The sequence below is a fragment of the Nerophis ophidion genome, linkage group LG04, assembly GCF_033978795.1.
Source record: "Nerophis ophidion isolate RoL-2023_Sa linkage group LG04, RoL_Noph_v1.0, whole genome shotgun sequence".
Classification (NCBI taxonomy): domain Eukaryota; kingdom Metazoa; phylum Chordata; class Actinopteri; order Syngnathiformes; family Syngnathidae; genus Nerophis; species Nerophis ophidion.
Genome location: NC_084614.1, coordinates 989080 through 1008649, shown reverse-complemented (window position 1 = coordinate 1008649; position 19570 = coordinate 989080). Strand labels below are relative to the sequence as shown.

Here is a 19570-nt window from a genome sequence, read left to right as displayed (position 1 = left end):
GTCCAGTCCATAGTGGATCTAACATAATAGTGTGAGAGTCCAGTCCATAGTGGATCTAACATAATAGTGAGAGTCCAGTCCATAGTGGATCTAACATAATAGTGTGAGAGTCCAGTCCATAGTGGATCTAACATAATAGTGAGAGTCCAGTCCATAGTGGATCTAACATAATAGTGTGAGAGTCCAGTCCATAGTGGATCTAACATAATAGTGAGAGTCCAGTCCATAGTGGATCTAACATAATAGTGAGAGTCCAGTCCATAGTGGATCTAACATAATAGTGAGAGTCCAGTCCATAGTGGATCTAACATAATAGTGTGAGAGTCCAGTCCATAGTGGATCTAACATAATAGTGAGAGTCCAGTCCATAGTGGATCTAACATAATAGTGTGAGAGTCCAGTCCATAGTGGATCTAACATAATAGTGAGTGTCCAGTCCATAGTGGATCTAACATAATATTGAGAGTCCAGTCCATAGTGGATCTAACATAATAGTGTGAGAGTCTAGTCCATTGTGGATTTAACATGATAGTGAGAGTCCAGTCCATAGTGGATCTAACATAATAGTGTGAGAGTCCAGTCCATAGTGGATCTAACATAATAGCGAGAGTCCAGTCCATAGTGGATCTAACATAATAGTGTGAGAGTCTAGTCCATTGTGGATCTAACATAATAGTGTGAGAGTCCAGTCCATAGTGGATCTAACATAATAGCGAGAGTCCAGTCCATAGTGGATCTAACATAATAGTGTGAGAGTCTAGTCCATTGTGGATTTAACATGATAGTGAGAGTCCAGTCCATAGTGGATCTAACATAATAGTGTGAGATTCTAGTCCATAGTGGATCTAACATAATAGTGTGAGAGTCCAGTCCATAGTGGATCTAACATAATAGTGTGAGAGTCCAGTCCATAGTGGATCTAACATAATAGCGAGAGTCCAGTCCATAGTGGATCTAACATAATAGTGTGAGAGTCTAGTCCATTGTGGATTTAACATGATAGTGAGAGTCCAGTCCATAGTGGATCTAACATAATAGTGAGTGTCCAGTCCATAGTGGATCTAACATAATAGTGTGAGAGTCTAGTCCATTGTGGATTTAACATGATAGTGAGAGTCCAGTCCATAGTGGATCTAACATAATAGTGTGAGAGTCTAGTCCATAGTGGATCTAACATAATAGTGTGAGAGTCCAGTCCATTGTGGATTTAACATGATAGTGAGAGTCCAGTCCATAGTGGATCTAACATAATAGTGTGAGAGTGTAGTCCATAGTGGATCTAACATAATAGTGTGAGAGTCCAGTCCATTGTGGATTTAACATGATAGTGAGAGTCGAGTCCATAGTGGATCTAACATAATAGTGTGAGAGTCTAGTCCATAGTGGATCTAACATAATAATGTGAGAGTCCAGTCCATAGTGGATCTAACATAATAGTGTGAGAGTCTAGTCCATAGTGGATCTAACATAATAGTGTGAGAGTCCAGTCCATTGTGGATTTAACATGATAGTGAGAGTCCAGTCCATAGTGGATCTAACATAATAGTGTGAGAGTCTAGTCCATAGTGGATCTAACATAATAGTGTGAGAGTCCAGTCCATTGTGGATTTAACATGATAGTGAGAATCCAGTCCATAGTGGATCTAACATAATAGTGAGAGTCCAGTCCATAGTGGATCTAACATAATAGTGTGAGAGTCTAGTCCATTGTGGATTTAACATGATAGTGAGAGTCGAGTCCATAGTGGATCTAACATAATAGTGTGAGAGTCTAGTCCATAGTGGATCTAACATAATAGTGTGAGAGTCCAGTCCATAGTGGATCTAACATAATAGTGTGAGAGTCTAGTCCATTGTGGATTTAACATGATAGTGAGAGTCGAGTCCATAGTGGATCTAACATAATAGTGAGAGTCCAGTCCATAGTGGATCTAACATAATAGCGAGAGTCCAGTCCATAGTGGATCTAACATAATAGTGTGAGAGTCTAGTCCATTGTGGATTTAACATGATAGTGAGAGTCCAGTCCATAGTGGATCTAACATAATAGTGTGAGAGTCCAGTCCATAGTGGATCCAACATAATAGTGTTAGAGTCCAGTCCAGAGTGGATCTAACATAATAGCGAGAGTCCAGTCCATAGTGGATCTAACATAATAGTGTGAGAGTCTAGTCCATTGTGGATTTAACATGATAGTGAGAGTCCAGTCCATAGTGGATCTAACATAATAGTGTGAGAGTCCAGTCCATAGTGGATCCAACATAATAGCGAGAGTCCAGTCCATAGTGGATCTAACATAATAGTGTGAGAGTCCAGTCCAAAGTGGATCTAACATAATAGTGAGAGTCCAGTCCATAGTGGATCTAACATAATAGTGTGAGAGTCCAGTCCATAGTGGATCTAACATAATAGTGAGAGTCCAGTCCATAGTGGATCTAACATAATAGTGTGAGAGTCCAGTCCATAGTGGATCTAACATAATAGTGAGAGTCCAGTCCATAGTGGATCTAACATAATAGTGTGAGAGTCCAGTCCATAGTGGATCTAACATAATAGTGAGAGTCCAGTCCATAGTGGATCTAACATAATAGTGAGAGTCCAGTCCATAGTGGATCTAACATAATAGTGAGAGTCCAGTCCATAGTGGATCTAACATAATAGTGTGAGAGTCCAGTCCATAGTGGATCTAACATAATAGTGAGAGTCCAGTCCATAGTGGATCTAACATAATAGTGTGAGAGTCCAGTCCATAGTGGATCTAACATAATAGTGAGTGTCCAGTCCATAGTGGATCTAACATTATATTGAGAGTCCAGTCCATAGTGGATCTAACATAATAGTGTGAGAGTCTAGTCCATTGTGGATTTAACATGATAGTGAGAGTCCAGTCCATAGTGGATCTAACATAATAGTGTGAGAGTCTAGTCCATAGTGGATCTAACATAATAGTGTGAGAGTCCAGTCCATAGTGGATCTAACATAATAGCGAGAGTCCAGTCCATAGTGGATCTAACATAATAGTGTGAGAGTCTAGTCCATTGTGGATTTAACATGATAGTGAGAGTCCAGTCCATAGTGGATCTAACATAATAGTGTGAGAGTCTAGTCCATAGTGGATCTAACATAATAGTGTGAGAGTCCAGTCCATAGTGGATCTAACATAATAGTGTGAGAGTCCAGTCCATAGTGGATCTAACATAATAGCGAGAGTCCAGTCCATAGTGGATCTAACATAATAGTGTGAGAGTCTAGTCCATTGTGGATTTAACATGATAGTGAGAGTCCAGTCCATAGTGGATCTAACATAATAGTGTGAGAGTCTAGTCCATTGTGGATTTAACATGATAGTGAGAGTCCAGTCCATAGTGGATCTAACATAATAGTGTGAGAGTCTAGTCCATAGTGGATCTAACATAATAGTGTGAGAGTCCAGTCCATAGTGGATCTAACATAATAATGTGAGACTCCAGTCCATAGTGGATCTAACATAATAGCGAGAGTCCAGTCCATAGTGGATCTAACATAATAGTGTGAGAGTCTAGTCCATTGTGGATTTAACATGATAGTGAGAGTCCAGTCCATAGTGGATCCAACATAATAGTGAGTGTCCAGTCCATAGTGGATCTAACATAATAGTGTGAGAGTCTAGTCCATAGTGGATCTAACATAATAGTGTGAGAGTCCAGTCCATTGTGGATTTAACATGATAGTGAGAGTCCAGTCCATAGTGGATCTAACATAATAGTGTGAGAGTCTAGTCCATTGTGGATTTAACATGATAGTGAGAGTCCAGTCCATAGTGGATCTAACATAATAGTGTGAGAGTCTAGTCCATAGTGGATCTAACATAATAGTGTGAGAGTCCAGTCCATAGTGGATCTAACATAATAGTGTGAGAGTCCAGTCCATAGTGGATCTAACATAATAGTGTGAGAGTCTAGTCCATTGTGGATTTAACATGATAGTGAGAGTCCAGTCCATAGTGGATCTAACATAATAGTGAGTGTCCAGTCCATAGTGGATCTAACATAATAGTGTGAGAGTCTAGTCCATTGTGGATTTAACATGATAGTGAGAGTCCAGTCCATAGTGGATCTAACATAATAGTGTGAGAGTCTAGTCCATAGTGGATCTAACATAATAGTGTGAGAGTCCAGTCCATTGTGGATTAAACATGATAGTGAGAGTCCAGTCCATAGTGGATCTAACATAATAGTGTGAGAGTGTAGTCCATAGTGGATCTAACATAATAGTGTGAGAGTCCAGTCCATTGTGGATTTAACATGATAGTGAGAGTCGAGTCCATAGTGGATCTAACATAATAGTGTGAGAGTCTAGTCCATAGTGGATCTAACATAATAGTGTGAGAGTCCAGTCCATAGTGGATCTAACATAATAGTGTGAGAGTCTAGTCCATAGTGGATCTAACATAATAGTGTGAGAGTCCAGTCCATTGTGGATTTAACATGATAGTGAGAGTCCAGTCCATAGTGGATCTAACATAATAGTGTGAGAGTCTAGTCCATAGTGGATCTAACATAATAGTGTGAGAGTCCAGTCCATTGTGGATTTAACATGATAGTGAGAATCCAGTCCATAGTGGATCTAACATAATAGTGAGAGTCCAGTCCATAGTGGATCTAACATAATAGTGTGAGAGTCTAGTCCATTGTGGATTTAACATGATAGTGAGAGTCGAGTCCATAGTGGATCTAACATAATAGTGTGAGAGTCTAGTCCATAGTGGATCTAACATAATAGTGTGAGAGTCCAGTCCATAGTGGATCTAACATAATAGTGTGAGAGTCTAGTCCATTGTGGATTTAACATGATAGTGAGAGTCGAGTCCATAGTGGATCTAACATAATAGTGTTAGAGTCCAGTCCATAGTGGATCTAACATAATAGCGAGAGTCCAGTCCATAGTGGATCTAACATAATAGTGTGAGAGTCTAGTCCATTGTGGATTTAACATGATAGTGAGAGTCCAGTCCATAGTGGATCTAACATAATAGTGTGAGAGTCCAGTCCATAGTGGATCTAACATAATAGCGAGAGTCCAGTCCATAGTGGATCTAACATAATAGTGTGAGAGTCTAGTCCATAGTGGATCTAACATAATAGTGTGAGAGTCCAGTCCATTGTGGATTTAACATGATAGTGAGAGTCCAGTCCATAGTGGATCTAACATAATAGTGTGAGAGTCTAGTCCATAGTGGATCTAACATAATAGTGTGAGAGTCTAGTCCATTGTGGATTTAACATGATAGTGAGAGTCCAGTCCATAGTGGATCTAACATAATAGTGTGAGAGTCCAGTCCATAGTGGATCTAACATAATAGCGAGAGTCCAGTCCATAGTGGATCTAACATAATAGTGTGAGAGTCTAGTCCATAGTGGATCTAACATAATAGTGTGAGAGTCCAGTCCATTGTGGATTTAACATGATAGTGAGAGTCCAGTCCATAGTGGATCTAACATAATAGTGAGAGTCCAGTCCATAGTGGATCTAACATAATAGTGTGAGAGTCTAGTCCATAGTGGATCTAACATAATAGTGTGAGAGTCCAGTCCATTGTGGATTTAACATGATAGTGAGAGTCGAGTCCATAGTGGATCTAACATAATAGTGTGAGAGTCTAGTCCATAGTGGATCTAACATAATAGTGTGAGAGTCCAGTCCATAGTGGATCTAACATAATAGTGTGAGAGTCCAGTCCATAGTGGATCTAACATAATAGCGAGAGTCCAGTCCATAGTGGACCTAACATAATAGTGTGAGAGTCTAGTCCATTGTGGATTTAACATGATAATGAGAGTCCAGTCCATAGTGGATCTAACATAATAGTGTGAGAGTCCAGTCCATAGTGGATCTAACATAATAGCGAGAGTCCAGTCCATAGTGGATCTAACATAATAGTGTGAGAGTCTAGTCCATTGTGGATTTAACATGATAGTGAGAGTCCAGTCCATAGTGGATCTAACATAATAGTGTGAGAGTCCAGTCCATAGTGGATCTAACATAATAGTGTGAGAGTCTAGTCCATAGTGGATCTAACATAATAGTGTGAGAGTCTAGTCCATTGTGGATTTAACATGATAGTGAGAGTCCAGTCCATAGTGGATCTAACATAATAGTGTGAGAGTCTAGTCCATAGTGGATCTAACATAATAGTGTGAGAGTCCAGTCCATAGTGGATCTAACATAATAGTGTGAGAGTCCAGTCCATAGTGGATCTAACATAATAGTGTGAGAGTTTAGTCCATTGTGGATTTAACATGATAGTGAGAGTCCAGTCCATAGTGGATCTAACATAATAGTGAGTGTCCAGTCCATAGTGGATCCAACATAATAGTGTGAGAGTCTAGTCCATTGTGGATTTAACATGATAGTGAGAGTCCAGTCCATAGTGGATCTAACATAATAGTGTGAGAGTCTAGTCCATAGTGGATCTAACATAATAGTGTGAGAGTCCAGTCCATAGTGGATCTAACATAATAGTGTGAGAGTCCAGTCCATAGTGGATCTAACATAATAGCGAGAGAGTCTAGTCCATTGTAGATTTAACATGATAGTGAGAGTCCAGTCCATAGTGGATCTAACATAATAGTGTGAGAGTCCAGTCCACAGTGGGACCATCATGAGTGGAGACAGGTGGTGAAAGATGTTGACCGAGGACACGTCGATCTTCTTTTGTTGCTTGTTGGTGTGCAACGTCAACAATGAGACAAAGAAGGTGATCCTCCTGTGCAAGAACACAAAGCCTCTTTTCTTCTCCAGCCGTAGAAAACCAGCCAGAGGAGACCAACAGCTGCCATTCTTCATCTGTCCTCCTATCAACACATGTGGACCGTCCAATACAGGAGTCTATGTTCTTAGTTTGACTCAAGTCCTGAATGAGTGTGGACATCTTTACCCAAGTCACACATGTGGACCGTCCACTACAGGAGTCTATGTTCTTAGTTTGACTCAAGTCCTGAATGAGTGTGGACATCTTTACACAAGTCACACATGTGGACCGTCCACTACAGGAGTCTATGTTCTTAGTTTGACTCAAGTCCTGAATGAGTGTGGACATCTTTACACAAGTCACACATGTGGACCGTCCACTACAGGAGTCTATGTTCTTAGTTTGACTCAAGTCCTGAATGAGTGTGGACATCTTTACACAAGTCACACATGTGGACCGTCCACTACAGGAGTCTATGTTCTTAGTTTGACTCAAGTCCTGAATGAGTGTGGACATCTTTACACAAGTCACACATGTGGACCGTCCACTACAGGAGTCTATGTTCTTAGTTTGACTCAAGTCCTGAATGAGTGTGGACATCTTTACACAAGTCACACATGTGGACCGTCCACTACAGGAGTCTATGTTCTTAGTTTGACTCAAGTCCTGAATGAGTGTGGACATCTTTACACAAGTCACACATGTGGACCGTCCACTACAGGAGTCTATGTTCTTAGTTTGACTCAAGTCCTGAATGAGTGTGGACATCTTTACACAAGTCACACATGTGGACCGTCCACTACAGGAGTCTATGTTCTTAGTTTGACTCAAGTCCTGAATGAGTGTGGACATCTTTACACAAGTCACACATGTGGACCGTCCACTACAGGAGTCTATGTTCTTAGTTTGACTCAAGTCCTGAATGAGTGTGGACATCTTTACCCAAGTCACACATGTGGACCGTCCACTACAGGAGTCTATGTTCTTAGTTTGACTCAAGTCCTGAATGAGTGTGGACATCTTTACACAAGTCACACATGTGGACCGTCCACTACAGGAGTCTATGTTCTTAGTTTGACTCAAGTCCTGAATGAGTGTGGACATCTTTACACAAGTCACACATGTGGACCGTCCACTACAGGAGTCTATGTTCTTAGTTTGACTCAAGTCCTGAATGAGTGTGGACATCTTTACACAAGTCACACATGTGGACCGTCCACTACAGGAGTCTATGTTCTTAGTTTGACTCAAGTCCTGAATGAGTGTGGACATCTTTACACAAGTCACACATGTGGACCGTCCACTACAGGAGTCTATGTTCTTAGTTTGACTCAAGTCCTGAATGAGTGTGGACATCTTTACACAAGTCACACATGTGGACCGTCCACTACAGGAGTCTATGTTCTTAGTTTGACTCAAGTCCTGAATGAGTGTGGACATCTTTACACAAGTCACACATGTGGACCGTCCACTACAGGAGTCTATGTTCTTAGTTTGACTCAAGTCCTGAATGAGTGTGGACATCTTTACACAAGTCACACATGTGGACCGTCCACTACAGGAGTCTATGTTCTTAGTTTGACTCAAGTCCTGAATGAGTGTGGACATCTTTACACAAGTCACACATGTGGACCGTCCACTACAGGAGTCTATGTTCTTAGTTTGACTCAAGTCCTGAATGAGTGTGGACATCTTTACACAAGTCACACATGTGGACCGTCCACTACAGGAGTCTATGTTCTTAGTTTGACTCAAGTCCTGAATGAGTGTGGACATCTTTACACAAGTCACACATGTGGACCGTCCACTACAGGAGTCTATGTTCTTAGTTTGACTCAAGTCCTGAATGAGGAAGTGAAAAGGACTCACCGTGCAGACATCTTTGTCCAACATCAGCTCAGCATCTAAAGTGGGATGAGTGTGAGAAGAACTTTTATAGTCGGCCCCGCCTCCTCCTCTTCCTCCTCCTCCTCCTCCTCCTCCTCCTCCTCTCCCTCCTCCTCCTCTTCCTCCTCCTCCTCCTCCTCTTCCTCCTTCTCCTCCTCCTCTTCCTCCTCCTCCTCCTCACCTGCATGGCCCAAATGTGAGATTCATGAACTTCCTGGAAGCTTGAGGTCAAACTCAGTCCAACGGTGCTTGTGGACCTGAGGACTTGGACAGACCTCAAGTCAGAGGACTGGACTGCCAGACCAGTACTGACCATAAGGGTCCACACACTTCATCATCTGCACCAGGGACAAGAAGGACAAGTACTGGTCCAGCAGTCCAGTCCAGGGACAAGAAGGACAAGTACTGGTCTGGCAGTCCAGTCCAGGGACAAGAAGGACAAGTACTGGTCTGGCAGTCCAGTCCAGGGACAAGAAGGACAAGTACTGGTCTGGCAGTCCAGTCCAGGGACAAGAAGGACAAGTACTGGTCCGGCAGTCCAGTCCAGGGACAAGAAAGACAAGTACTGGTCCGGCAGTCCAGTCCAGGGACAAGAAAGACGAGTACTGGTCCAGCAGTCCAGTCCTCTGACTTGAGGTCTGTCCAAATCCAAAAGTCCACCAGCAGTGTTGGACTGAGTTTGAGCTTGAGCTTGTGGTGCAGATGATGAAGTGTGTGGACGGTCTTGTAGTCCCACACTCACCTTGTAGTCCCACACTCACCTTGTAGTCCCACACTCCCCTTGTAGTCCCACACTCCCCTTGTAGTCCCACACTCCCCCTGTAGTCCCACACTCCCCTTGTAGTCCCACACTCCCCTTGTAGTCCCACACTCCCCTTGTAGTCCCACACTCCCCTTGTAGTCCCACACTCACCTTGTAGTCCCACACTCCCCCTGTAGTCCCACACTCCCCTTGTAGTCCCACACTCCCCTTGTAGTCCCACACTCCCCTTGTAGTCCCACACTCACCTTGTAGTCCCACACTCACCTTGTAGTCCCACACTCCCCCTGTAGTCCCACACTCCCCTTGTAGTCCCACACTCACCTTGTAGTCCCACACTCCCCTTGTAGTCCCACACTCCCCTTGTAGTCCCACACTCACCTTGTAGTCCCACACTCACCTTGTAGTCCCACACTCCCCCTGTAGTCCCACACTCACCTTGTAGTCCCACACTCACCTTGTAGTCCCACACTCCCCTTGTAGCCCCACACTCACCTTGTAGTCCCACACTCCCCTTGTAGTCCCACACTCCCCTTGTAGTCCCACACTCCCCTTGTAGTCCCACACTCACCTTGTAGTCCCACACTCCCCCTGTAGTCCCACACTCACCTTGTAGTCCCACACTCACCTTGTAGTCCCACACTCACCTTGTAGTCCCACACTCCCCCTGTAGTCCCACACTCCCCTTGTAGTCCCACACTCCCCTTGTAGTCCCACACTCCCCTTGTAGTCCCACACTCACCTTGTAGTCCCACACTCACCTTGTAGTCCCACACTCACCTTGTAGTCCCACACTCCCCCTGTAGTCCCACACTCCCCTTGTAGTCCCACACTCCCCCTGTAGTCCCACACTCACCTTGTAGTCCCACACTCACCTTGTAGTCCCACACTCCCCTTGTAGCCCCACACTCACCTTGTAGTCCCACACTCACCTTGTAGTCCCACACTCCCCTTGTAGTCCCACACTCACCTTGTAGTCCCACACTCCCCTTGTAGTCCCACACTCACCTTGTAGTCCCACACTCCCCTTGTAGTCCCACACTCACCTTGTAGTCCCACACTCCCCTTGTAGTCCCACACTCACCTTGTAGTCCCACACTCCCCTTGTAGTCCCACACTCCCCTTGTAGTCCCACACTCACCTTGTAGTCCCACACTCACCTTGTAGTCCCACACTCACTTTGTAGTCCCACATTCACCTTGTAGTCCCACACTCACCTTGTAGTCCCACATTCACCTTGTAGTCCCACACTCACCTTGTAGTCCCACACTCCCCCTGTAGTCCCACACTCCCCTTGTAGTCCCACACTCCCCTTGTAGTCCCACACTCCCCTTGTAGTCCCACACTCACCTTGTAGTCCCACACTCACCTTGTAGTCCCACACTCACTTTGTAGTCCCACATTCACCTTGTAGTCCCACACTCCCCTTGTAGTCCCACATTCACCTTGTAGTCCCACACTCACCTTGTAGTCCCACACTCACCTTGGACTCAAGACGTCATGCGAGACTGTGGCTGTGTTTGATTGACAGCTGAAAAGTGGAGCCACCACATTCCACAAAGCCTGAAGAACCACCTTCAGTGGACCACACACACACACACACACACACACACACACACACACACACACACACACACACACACACACACACACACACACACACACACACACACACACACAACAAGTCCTAAACAGGAACTTCTTCACATGTTCCAGGAAATGTTGTTGGACAATCTGTGCTGAAAAACAGTGATAGGTGGAAGACACTTCTTCTACTTTCTACTAATGTCTACTTCTACTTTCTACTAGTGTCTACTTCTACTTTCTACTAGTGTCTACTTCTACTTTCTACTTCTATTTTCTACTAGTGTCTACTTCTACTTTCTTCTTCTACTTTCTACTAGTGTTTACTTCTACTTTCTTCTTCTAGTTTCTACTAGTGTCTACTTCTACTTTCTTCTTCTACTTTCTACTAGTGTTTACTTCTACTTTCTTCTTCTAGTTTCTACTAGTGTCTACTTCTACTTTCTACAAGTGTCTACTTCTACTTTCTACTAGTGTCTATTTCTACTTTCTACTAGTGTCTACTTCTACTTTCTACTAGTGTCTACTTCTACTTTCTTCTTCTACTTTCTACTAGTGTCTACTTCTACTTTCTTCTTCTACTTTCTACTAGTGTTTACTTCTACTTTCTTCTTCTAGTTTCTACTAGTGTCTACTTCTATTTTCTTCTTCTAGTTTCTACTAGTGTCTACTTCTACTTTCTTCTTCTACTTTCTACCAGTGTCTACTTCTAGTTTCTACTAGTGTCTACTTCTACTTTCTACTAGTGTCTACTTCTACTTTCTACTTCTACTTTCTACTAGTGTCTACTTCTACTTTCCACTAGTGTCTACTTCTACTTTCTACTAGTGTCTACTTCTACTTTCTTCTTCTACTTTCTACTAGTGTCTACTTCTACTTTCTTCTTCTACTTTCTACTAGTGTTTACTTCTACTTTCTTCTTCTACTTTCTACCAGTGTCTACTTCTACTTTCTACTAGTGTCTACTTCTACTTTCTACTAGTGTCTACTTATACTTTCTACTAGTGTCTACTTCTACTTTCTACTAGTGTCTACTTCTACTTTCTTCTTCTATTTTCTACTAGTGTCTACTTCTACTTTCTTCTTCTACTTTCTACTAGTGTTTACTTCTACTTTCTTCTTCTAGTTTCTACTAGTGTCTACTTCTACTTTCTTCTTCTACTTTCTACTAGTGTTTACTTCTACTTTCTTCTTCTAGTTTCTACTAGTGTCTACTTCTACTTTCTACAAGTGTCTACTTCTACTTTCTACTAGTGTCTATTTCTACTTTCTACTAGTGTCTACTTCTACTTTCTACTAGTGTCTACTTCTACTTTCTTCTTCTACTTTCTACTAGTGTCTACTTCTACTTTCTTCTTCTACTTTCTACTAGTGTTTACTTCTACTTTCTTCTTCTAGTTTCTACTAGTGTCTACTTCTATTTTCTTCTTCTAGTTTCTACTAGTGTCTACTTCTACTTTCTTCTTCTACTTTCTACCAGTGTCTACTTCTAGTTTCTGCTAGTGTCTACTTCTACTTTCTACTAGTGTCTACTTCTACTTTCTACTTCTACTTTCTACTAGTGTCTACTTCTACTTTCCACTAGTGTCTACTTCTACTTTCTACTAGTGTCTACTTCTACTTTCTTCTTCTACTTTCTACTAGTGTCTACTTCTACTTTCTTCTTCTACTTTCTACTAGTGTTTACTTCTACTTTCTTCTTCTACTTTCTACCAGTGTCTACTTCTAGTTTCTACTAGTGTCTACTTTCTACTAGTGTCTACTTATACTTTCTACTAGTGTCTACTTCTACTTTCTTCTTTTACTTTCTACTAGTGTTTACTTCTACTTTCTTCTTCTACTTTCTACTAATGTCTACTTCTACTTTCTTCTTCTACTTTCTACTAGTGTCTACTTCTACTTTCTTCTTCTACTTTCTACTAGTGTCTACTTCTACTTTCTACTAGTGTCTACTTCTACTTTCTTCTTCTACTTTCTACTAGTGTGTACTTCTACTTTCCTCTTCTACTTTCTACTAGTGTCTACTTCTACTTTCTACTTTCTATTTGGTGTCTACTTCTACTTTCTTCTTCTACTTTCTACTAGTGTCTACTTCTACTTTCTTCTTCTACTTTCTACTAGTGTCTACTTCTACTTTTTTCTTCTACTTTCTACTAGTGTCTACCTCTACTTTCTTCTTCCGCATTTACTAGCGTCTACTTCTACTATCTACTAGTGTGTACTTCTACTTTCTTCTTCTACTTTCTACTAGTGTCTACTTCTACTTTCTACTAATATCTACTTCTACTTTCCACTAGTGTCTACTTCTACTTTCTACTAGTGTCTACTTCTACTTTCTACTAGTGTCTACTTCTTTCTACTAGTGTCTATTTCTACTTTCTGCTTCTACTTTCTACTAGTGTCTACTTCTACTTTTTATTAGTGTCTACTTCAACTTTCTACTAGTGTCTACTTCTACTTTCTTCTTCTACTTTCTACTAGTGTCTACTTCTACTTTCTTCTTCTACTTTCTACTAGTGTTTACTTCTACTTTCTTCTTCTAGTTTCTACTAGTGTCTACTTCTACTTTCTACTAGTGTCTACTTCTACTTTCTACTAGTGTCTACTTCTACTTTCTACTAGTTTCTACTTCTACTTTCTACTTATACTTTCTACTAGTGTCTACTTCTACTTTCTTCTTTTACTTTCTACTAGTGTTTACTTCTACTTTCTTCTTCTACTTTCTACTAGTGTCTACTTCTACTTTCTTATTCTACTTTCTACCAGTGTCTACTTCTACTTTCTTCTTCTACTTTCTACTAGTGTCTACTTCTACTTTCTTCTTCTACTTTCTACCAGTGTCTACTTCTACTTTCTTCTTCTACTTTCTACTAGTGTCTACTTCTACTTTCTTCTTCTACTTTCTACCAGTGTCTACTTCTAGTTTCTACTAGTGTCTACTTCTACTTTCTACTAGTGTCTACTTCTACTTTCTACTAGTGTCTACTTCTACTTTCTTCTTCTACTTTCTACTAGTGTTTACTTCTACTTTCTTCTTCTAGTTTCTACTAGTGTCTACTTCTACTTTCTTCTTCTACTTTCTACTAGTGTCTACTTCTACTTTCTTCTTCTACTTTCTACTAGTGTTTACTTCTACTTTATTCTTCTACTTCCTACTAGTGTTTACTTCTACTTTCTTCTTCTACTTTCTACTAGTGTCTACTTCTACTTTCTTCTTCTACTTTCTATTAGTGTCTACTTCTACTTTCTACTAGTGTCTACTTCTACTTTCTTCTAGTGTCTACTTTTACTTTCTTCTTCTACTTTCTACTGGTGTCTACTTCTACATTCTACTAGTGTCTACTTCTACTTTCTTCTTCTACTTTCTACTAGTGTTTACTTCTACTTTCTTCTTCTAGTTTCTACTAGTGTCTACTTCTACTTTCTTCTTCTACTTTCTACCGGTGTCTACTTCTACTTTCTACTAGTGTCCACTTCTACTTCCTACTAGTGTCTACTTCTACTTTCTTCTTCTACTTTCTACTAGTGTTTACTTCTACTTTCTTCTTCTAGTTTCTACTAGTGTCTACTTTTACTTTCTTCTTCTACTTTCTACTAGTGTCTACTTCTACTTTCTATTAGTGTCTACTTCTACTTTCTACTAGTGTGTACTCCTACTTTCTACTAGTGTCCACTTTTACTTTCTTCTTTTACTTTCTACTAGTGTTTACTTCTACTTTCTTCTTCTACTTTCTACTAGTGTCTACTTCTACTTTCTTCTTCTACTTTCTACTAGTGTCTACTTCTACTTTCTACTAGTTTCTACTTCTACTTTCTTCTTCTACTTTCTAGTAGTGTCTACTTCTACTTTCTACTAGTGTGTACTTCTACTTTCTTCTTCTACTTTCTACTAGTGTGGACTTCTACTTTCTTCTTCTACTTTCTACTGGTGTCTACTTCTACTTTCTACTAGTGTCTACCTCTACTTTCTATTTGGTGTCTACTTCTACTTTCTTCTTCTACTTTCTACTAGTGTCTACTTCTACTTTCTTCTTCTACTTCCTACTAGTGTCTACTTCTACTTTCTTCTTCTACATTTACTAGTGTCTACTTCCACTATCTACTGGTGTGTACTTCTACTTTCTTCTTCTACTTTCTACTAGTGTCTACTTCTACTTTCTACTAGTGTCTACTTTTACTTTCTTCTTCTACTTTCTACTAGTGTCTACTTCTACTTTCTACTAGTGTCTACTTCTACTTTCTTCTTCTACTTTCTACTAGTGTTTACTTCTACTTTCTTCTTCTAGTTTCTACTAGTGTCTACTTCTACTTTCTTCTTCTACTTTCTACCTGTGTCTACTTCTACTTTCTACTAGTGTCTTCTTCTACTTTCTACTAGTGTCTACTTCTACTATCTACTAGTGTCTACTTCTACTTTCTTCTTCTACTTTCTACTAGTGTTTATTTATACTTTCTTCTTCTAGTTTCTACTAGTGTCTACTTCTACTTTCTTCTTCTACTTTCTACTAGTGTCTACTTCTACTTTCTTCTTCTACTTTCTACTAGTGTCTACTTCTACTTTCTTCTTTTACTTTCTACTAGTGTCTACTTCTACTTTCTACTAGTGTCTACTTCTACTTTCTTCTTCTACTTTCTACTAGTGTCTACTTCTACTTTCTACTAGTGTCTACTTCTACGTTCTACTAGTGTCTACTTCTACTTCCTCCTTCTACTTTCTACTAGTGTTTACTTCTACTTTCTTCTTCTACTTTCTACTAGTGTCTACTTCTACTTTCTTCTTCTACTTTCTACCAGTGTCTACTTCTACTTTCTACTAGTGTCTACTTCTACTTTATTCTTATACTTTCTACTAGTGTTTACTTCTACTTTCTTCTTCTAGTTTCTACTAGTGTCTACTTCTACTTTCTTTTTCTACTTTCTTCTTCTACTTTCTACTAGTGTCTACTTCTACTTTCTACTAGTGTGTACTTCTACTTTCTACTAGTGTCTACTTCTACTTTCTTCTTCTACTTTCTACTAGTGTTTACTTCTACTTTCTACTAGTGTCTACTTCTACTTTCTTCTTCTACTTTCTACTAGTGTCTACTTCTACTTTCTACTAGTGTCTACTTCTACTTTCTTCTTCTACTTTCTACTAGTGTCTACTTCTACTTTCTACTAGTGTCTACTTCTACTTTCTACTAGTGTCTGCCTCTACTTTCTATTAGTGTCTACTTCTACTTTCTTCTTCTACTTTCTACTATTGTCTACTTCTACTTTCTTCTTCTACTTTCTACTTCTACTTTCTTCTTCTGCTTTCTACTTGTGTCTACTTCTACTTTCTTCTTCTACATTTACTAGTGTCTACTTCTACTTTCGACTAGTGTGTACTTCTACTTTCTTCTTCTACTTTCGACTCGTGTCTACTTCTACTTTCTTCTTCTACTTTTTACAAGTGTCTACTTCTACTTTCTACTAGAGTGTACTTCTACTTTCTACTAGTGTTTACTTTTACTTTATTCTTCTACTTTCTACTAGTATTTACTTCTACTTTCTTCTTCTACTTTCCACTAGTGTCTGCTTCTACTTTCTACTAGTGTCTACTTCTACTTTCTACTAGTGTCTACCTCTACTTTCTATTTGGTGTCTACTTCTACTTTCTTCTTCTACTTTCTACTAGTGTCTACTTCTATTTTCTTCTTCTACTTTCTTCTTCTACTTCCTACTAGTGTCTACTTCTACTTTCTTCTTCTACATTTACTAGTGTCTACTTCCACTATCTACTAGTGTGTACTTCTACTTTCTTCTTCTACTTTCTACTAGTGTCTACTTCTACTTTCTACTAGTGTCTACTTTTACTTTCTTCTTCTACTTTCTACTAGTGTCTACTTCTACTTTCTACTAGTGTCTACTTCTACTTTCTTCTTCTACTTTCTACTAGTGTTTACTTCTACTTTCTTCTTCTAGTTTCTACTAGTGTCTACTTCTACTTTCTTCTTCTACTTTCTACCTGTGTCTACTTCTACTTTCTACTAGTGTCTTCTTCTACTTTCTACTAGTGTCTACTTCTACTATCTACTAGTGTCTACTTCTACTTTCTTCTTCTACTTTCTACTAGTGTTTATTTATACTTTCTTCTTCTAGTTTCTACTAGTGTCTACTTCTACTTTCTTCTTCTACTTTCTACTAGTGTCTACTTCTACTTTCTTCTTCTACTTTCTACTAGTGTCTACTTCTACTTTCTTCTTTTACTTTCTACTAGTGTCTACTTCTACTTTCTACTAGTGTCTACTTCTACTTTCTTCTTCTACTTTCTACTAGTGTCTACTTCTACTTTCTACTAGTGTCTACTTCTACGTTCTACTAGTGTCTACTTCTACTTTCTCCTTCTACTTTCTACTAGTGTTTACTTCTACTTTCTTCTTCTACTTTCTACTAGTGTCTACTTCTACTTTCTTCTTCTACTTTCTACCAGTGTCTACTTCTACTTTCTACTAGTGTCTACTTCTACTTTATTCTTATACTTTCTACTAGTGTTTACTTCTACTTTCTTCTTCTAGTTTCTACTAGTGTCTACTTCTACTTTCTTCTTCTACTTTCTTCTTCTACTTTCTACTAGTGTCTACTTCTACTTTCTACTAGTGTGTACTTCTACTTTCTACTAGTGTCTACTTCTACTTTCTTCTTCTACTTTCTACTAGTGTTTACTTCTACTTTCTACTAGTGTCTACTTCTACTTTCTTCTTCTACTTTCTACTAGTGTCTACTTCTACTTTCTACTAGTGTCTACTTCTACTTTCTTCTTCTACTTTCTACTAGTGTCTACTTCTACTTTCTACTAGTGTCTACTTCTACTTTCTACTAGTGTCTGCCTCTACTTTCTATTAGTGTCTACTTCTACTTTCTTCTTTTACTTTCTACTATTATCTACTTCTACTTTCTTCTTCTACTTTCTACTTCTACTTTCTTCTTCTGCTTTCTACTTGTGTCTACTTCTACTTTCTTCTTCTACATTTACTAGTGTCTACTTCTACTTTCGACTAGTGTGTACTTCTACTTTCTTCTTCTACTTTCGACTAGTGTCTACTTCTACTTTCTTCTTCTACTTTCTACAAGTGTCTACTTCTACTTTCTACTAGTGTGTACTTCTACTTTCTACTAGTGTCTACTTTTACTTTATTCTTCTACTTTCTACTAGTATTTACTTCTACTTTCTTCTTCTACTTTCTACTAGTGTCTGCTTCTACTTTCTACTAGTGTCTACTTCTACTTTCTACTAGTGTCTACTTCTACTTTCTACTAGTGTCTACTTCTACTTTCTACTAGTGTCTGCCTCTACTTTCTATTAGTGTCTACTTCTACTTTCTTCTTCTACTTTCTACTATTGTCTACTTCTACTTTCTTCTTCTACTTTCTACTAGTGTCTACTTCTACTTTCTCCTTCTACTTTCTACTAGAGTCTACTTCTACTTTCTTCTTCTACATTTACTTGTGTCTACTTCTACTTTCGACTAGTGTGTACTTCTACTTTCTTCTTCTACTTTCGACTAGTGTCTACTTCTACTTTCTTCTTCTACTTTCTACTAGTGTCTACTTCTACTTTCTTCTTCTACTTTCTACTAGTGTGTACTTCTGCTTTCTACTAGTGTCTACTTCTACTTTCTTCTTCTACTTTCTACTAGTGTCTACTTCTACTTTCTACTAGTGTCTACTTCTACTTTCTTCTTCTACTTTCTACTAGTGTCTACTTCTACTTTCTTCTTCTACTTTCTACTAGCGTCTACTTCTACGTTCTACTAGTGTCTACCTCTACTTTCTACCAGTGTCTACTTTTACTTTCTACTAGTGTCTACTTCTACTTTCTACTAGTGTCTACTTCTACTTTCTACTAGTGTCTTCTTCTACTTTCTACTAGTGTCTACTTCTACTTTTTACTAGTGTCTACTTCTACTTTCTTCTTCTACTTTCTACTAGTGTCCACTTCTACTTCCTACTAGTGTCTACTTCTACTTTCTTCTTCTACTTTCTACTAGTGTTTACTTCTACTTTCTTCTTCTAGTTTCTACTAGTGTCTACTTTTACTTTCTTCTTCTACTTTCTACTAGTGTCTACTTCTACTTTCTATTAGTGTCTACTTCTACTTTCTACTAGTGTGTACTCCTACTTTCTACTAGTGTCCACTTTTACTTTCTTCTTTTACTTTCTACTAGTGTTTACTTCTACTTTCTTCTTCTACTTTCTACTAGTGTCTACTTCTACTTTCTTCTTCTACTTTCTACTAGTGTCTACTTCTACTTTCTACTAGTTTCTACTTCTACTTTCTTCTTCTACTTTCTAGTAGTGTCTACTTCTACTTTCTACTAGTGTGTACTTCTACTTTCTTCTTCTACTTTCTACTAGTGTGGACTTCTACTTTCTTCTTCTACTTTCTACTGGTGTCTACTTCTACTTTCTACTAGTGTCTACCTCTACTTTCTATTTGGTGTCTACTTCTACTTTCTTCTTCTACTTTCTACTAGTGTCTACTTCTACTTTCTTCTTCTACTTCCTACTAGTGTCTACTTCTACTTTCTTCTTCTACATTTACTAGTGTCTACTTCCACTATCTACTGGTGTGTACTTCTACTTTC

General features: G+C 39.4%; 1 protein-coding gene across 5 annotated transcripts in view; it reads right to left on the bottom strand.

Annotated features, from left to right (window-relative positions):
• Positions 1-8640, bottom strand: part of LOC133550672 (testis-specific gene A8 protein-like) — a 68795-nt gene extending 60155 nt beyond the window's left edge. For 3 of the 5 annotated variants that reach the window (XM_061896620.1, XM_061896619.1, XM_061896622.1), the window contains exon 1: positions 8600-8640. In XM_061896620.1, coding sequence (XP_061752604.1) covers positions 8600-8610 — 11 coding nt within the window. In that variant the 5' untranslated portion in view covers positions 8611-8640. The remainder of the gene's footprint in view (positions 1-8599) is intronic. The other 2 variants (XM_061896621.1, XM_061896624.1) reach the window with 2 other exon arrangements.
• Positions 8641-19570: the final 10930 nt, after the last annotated feature.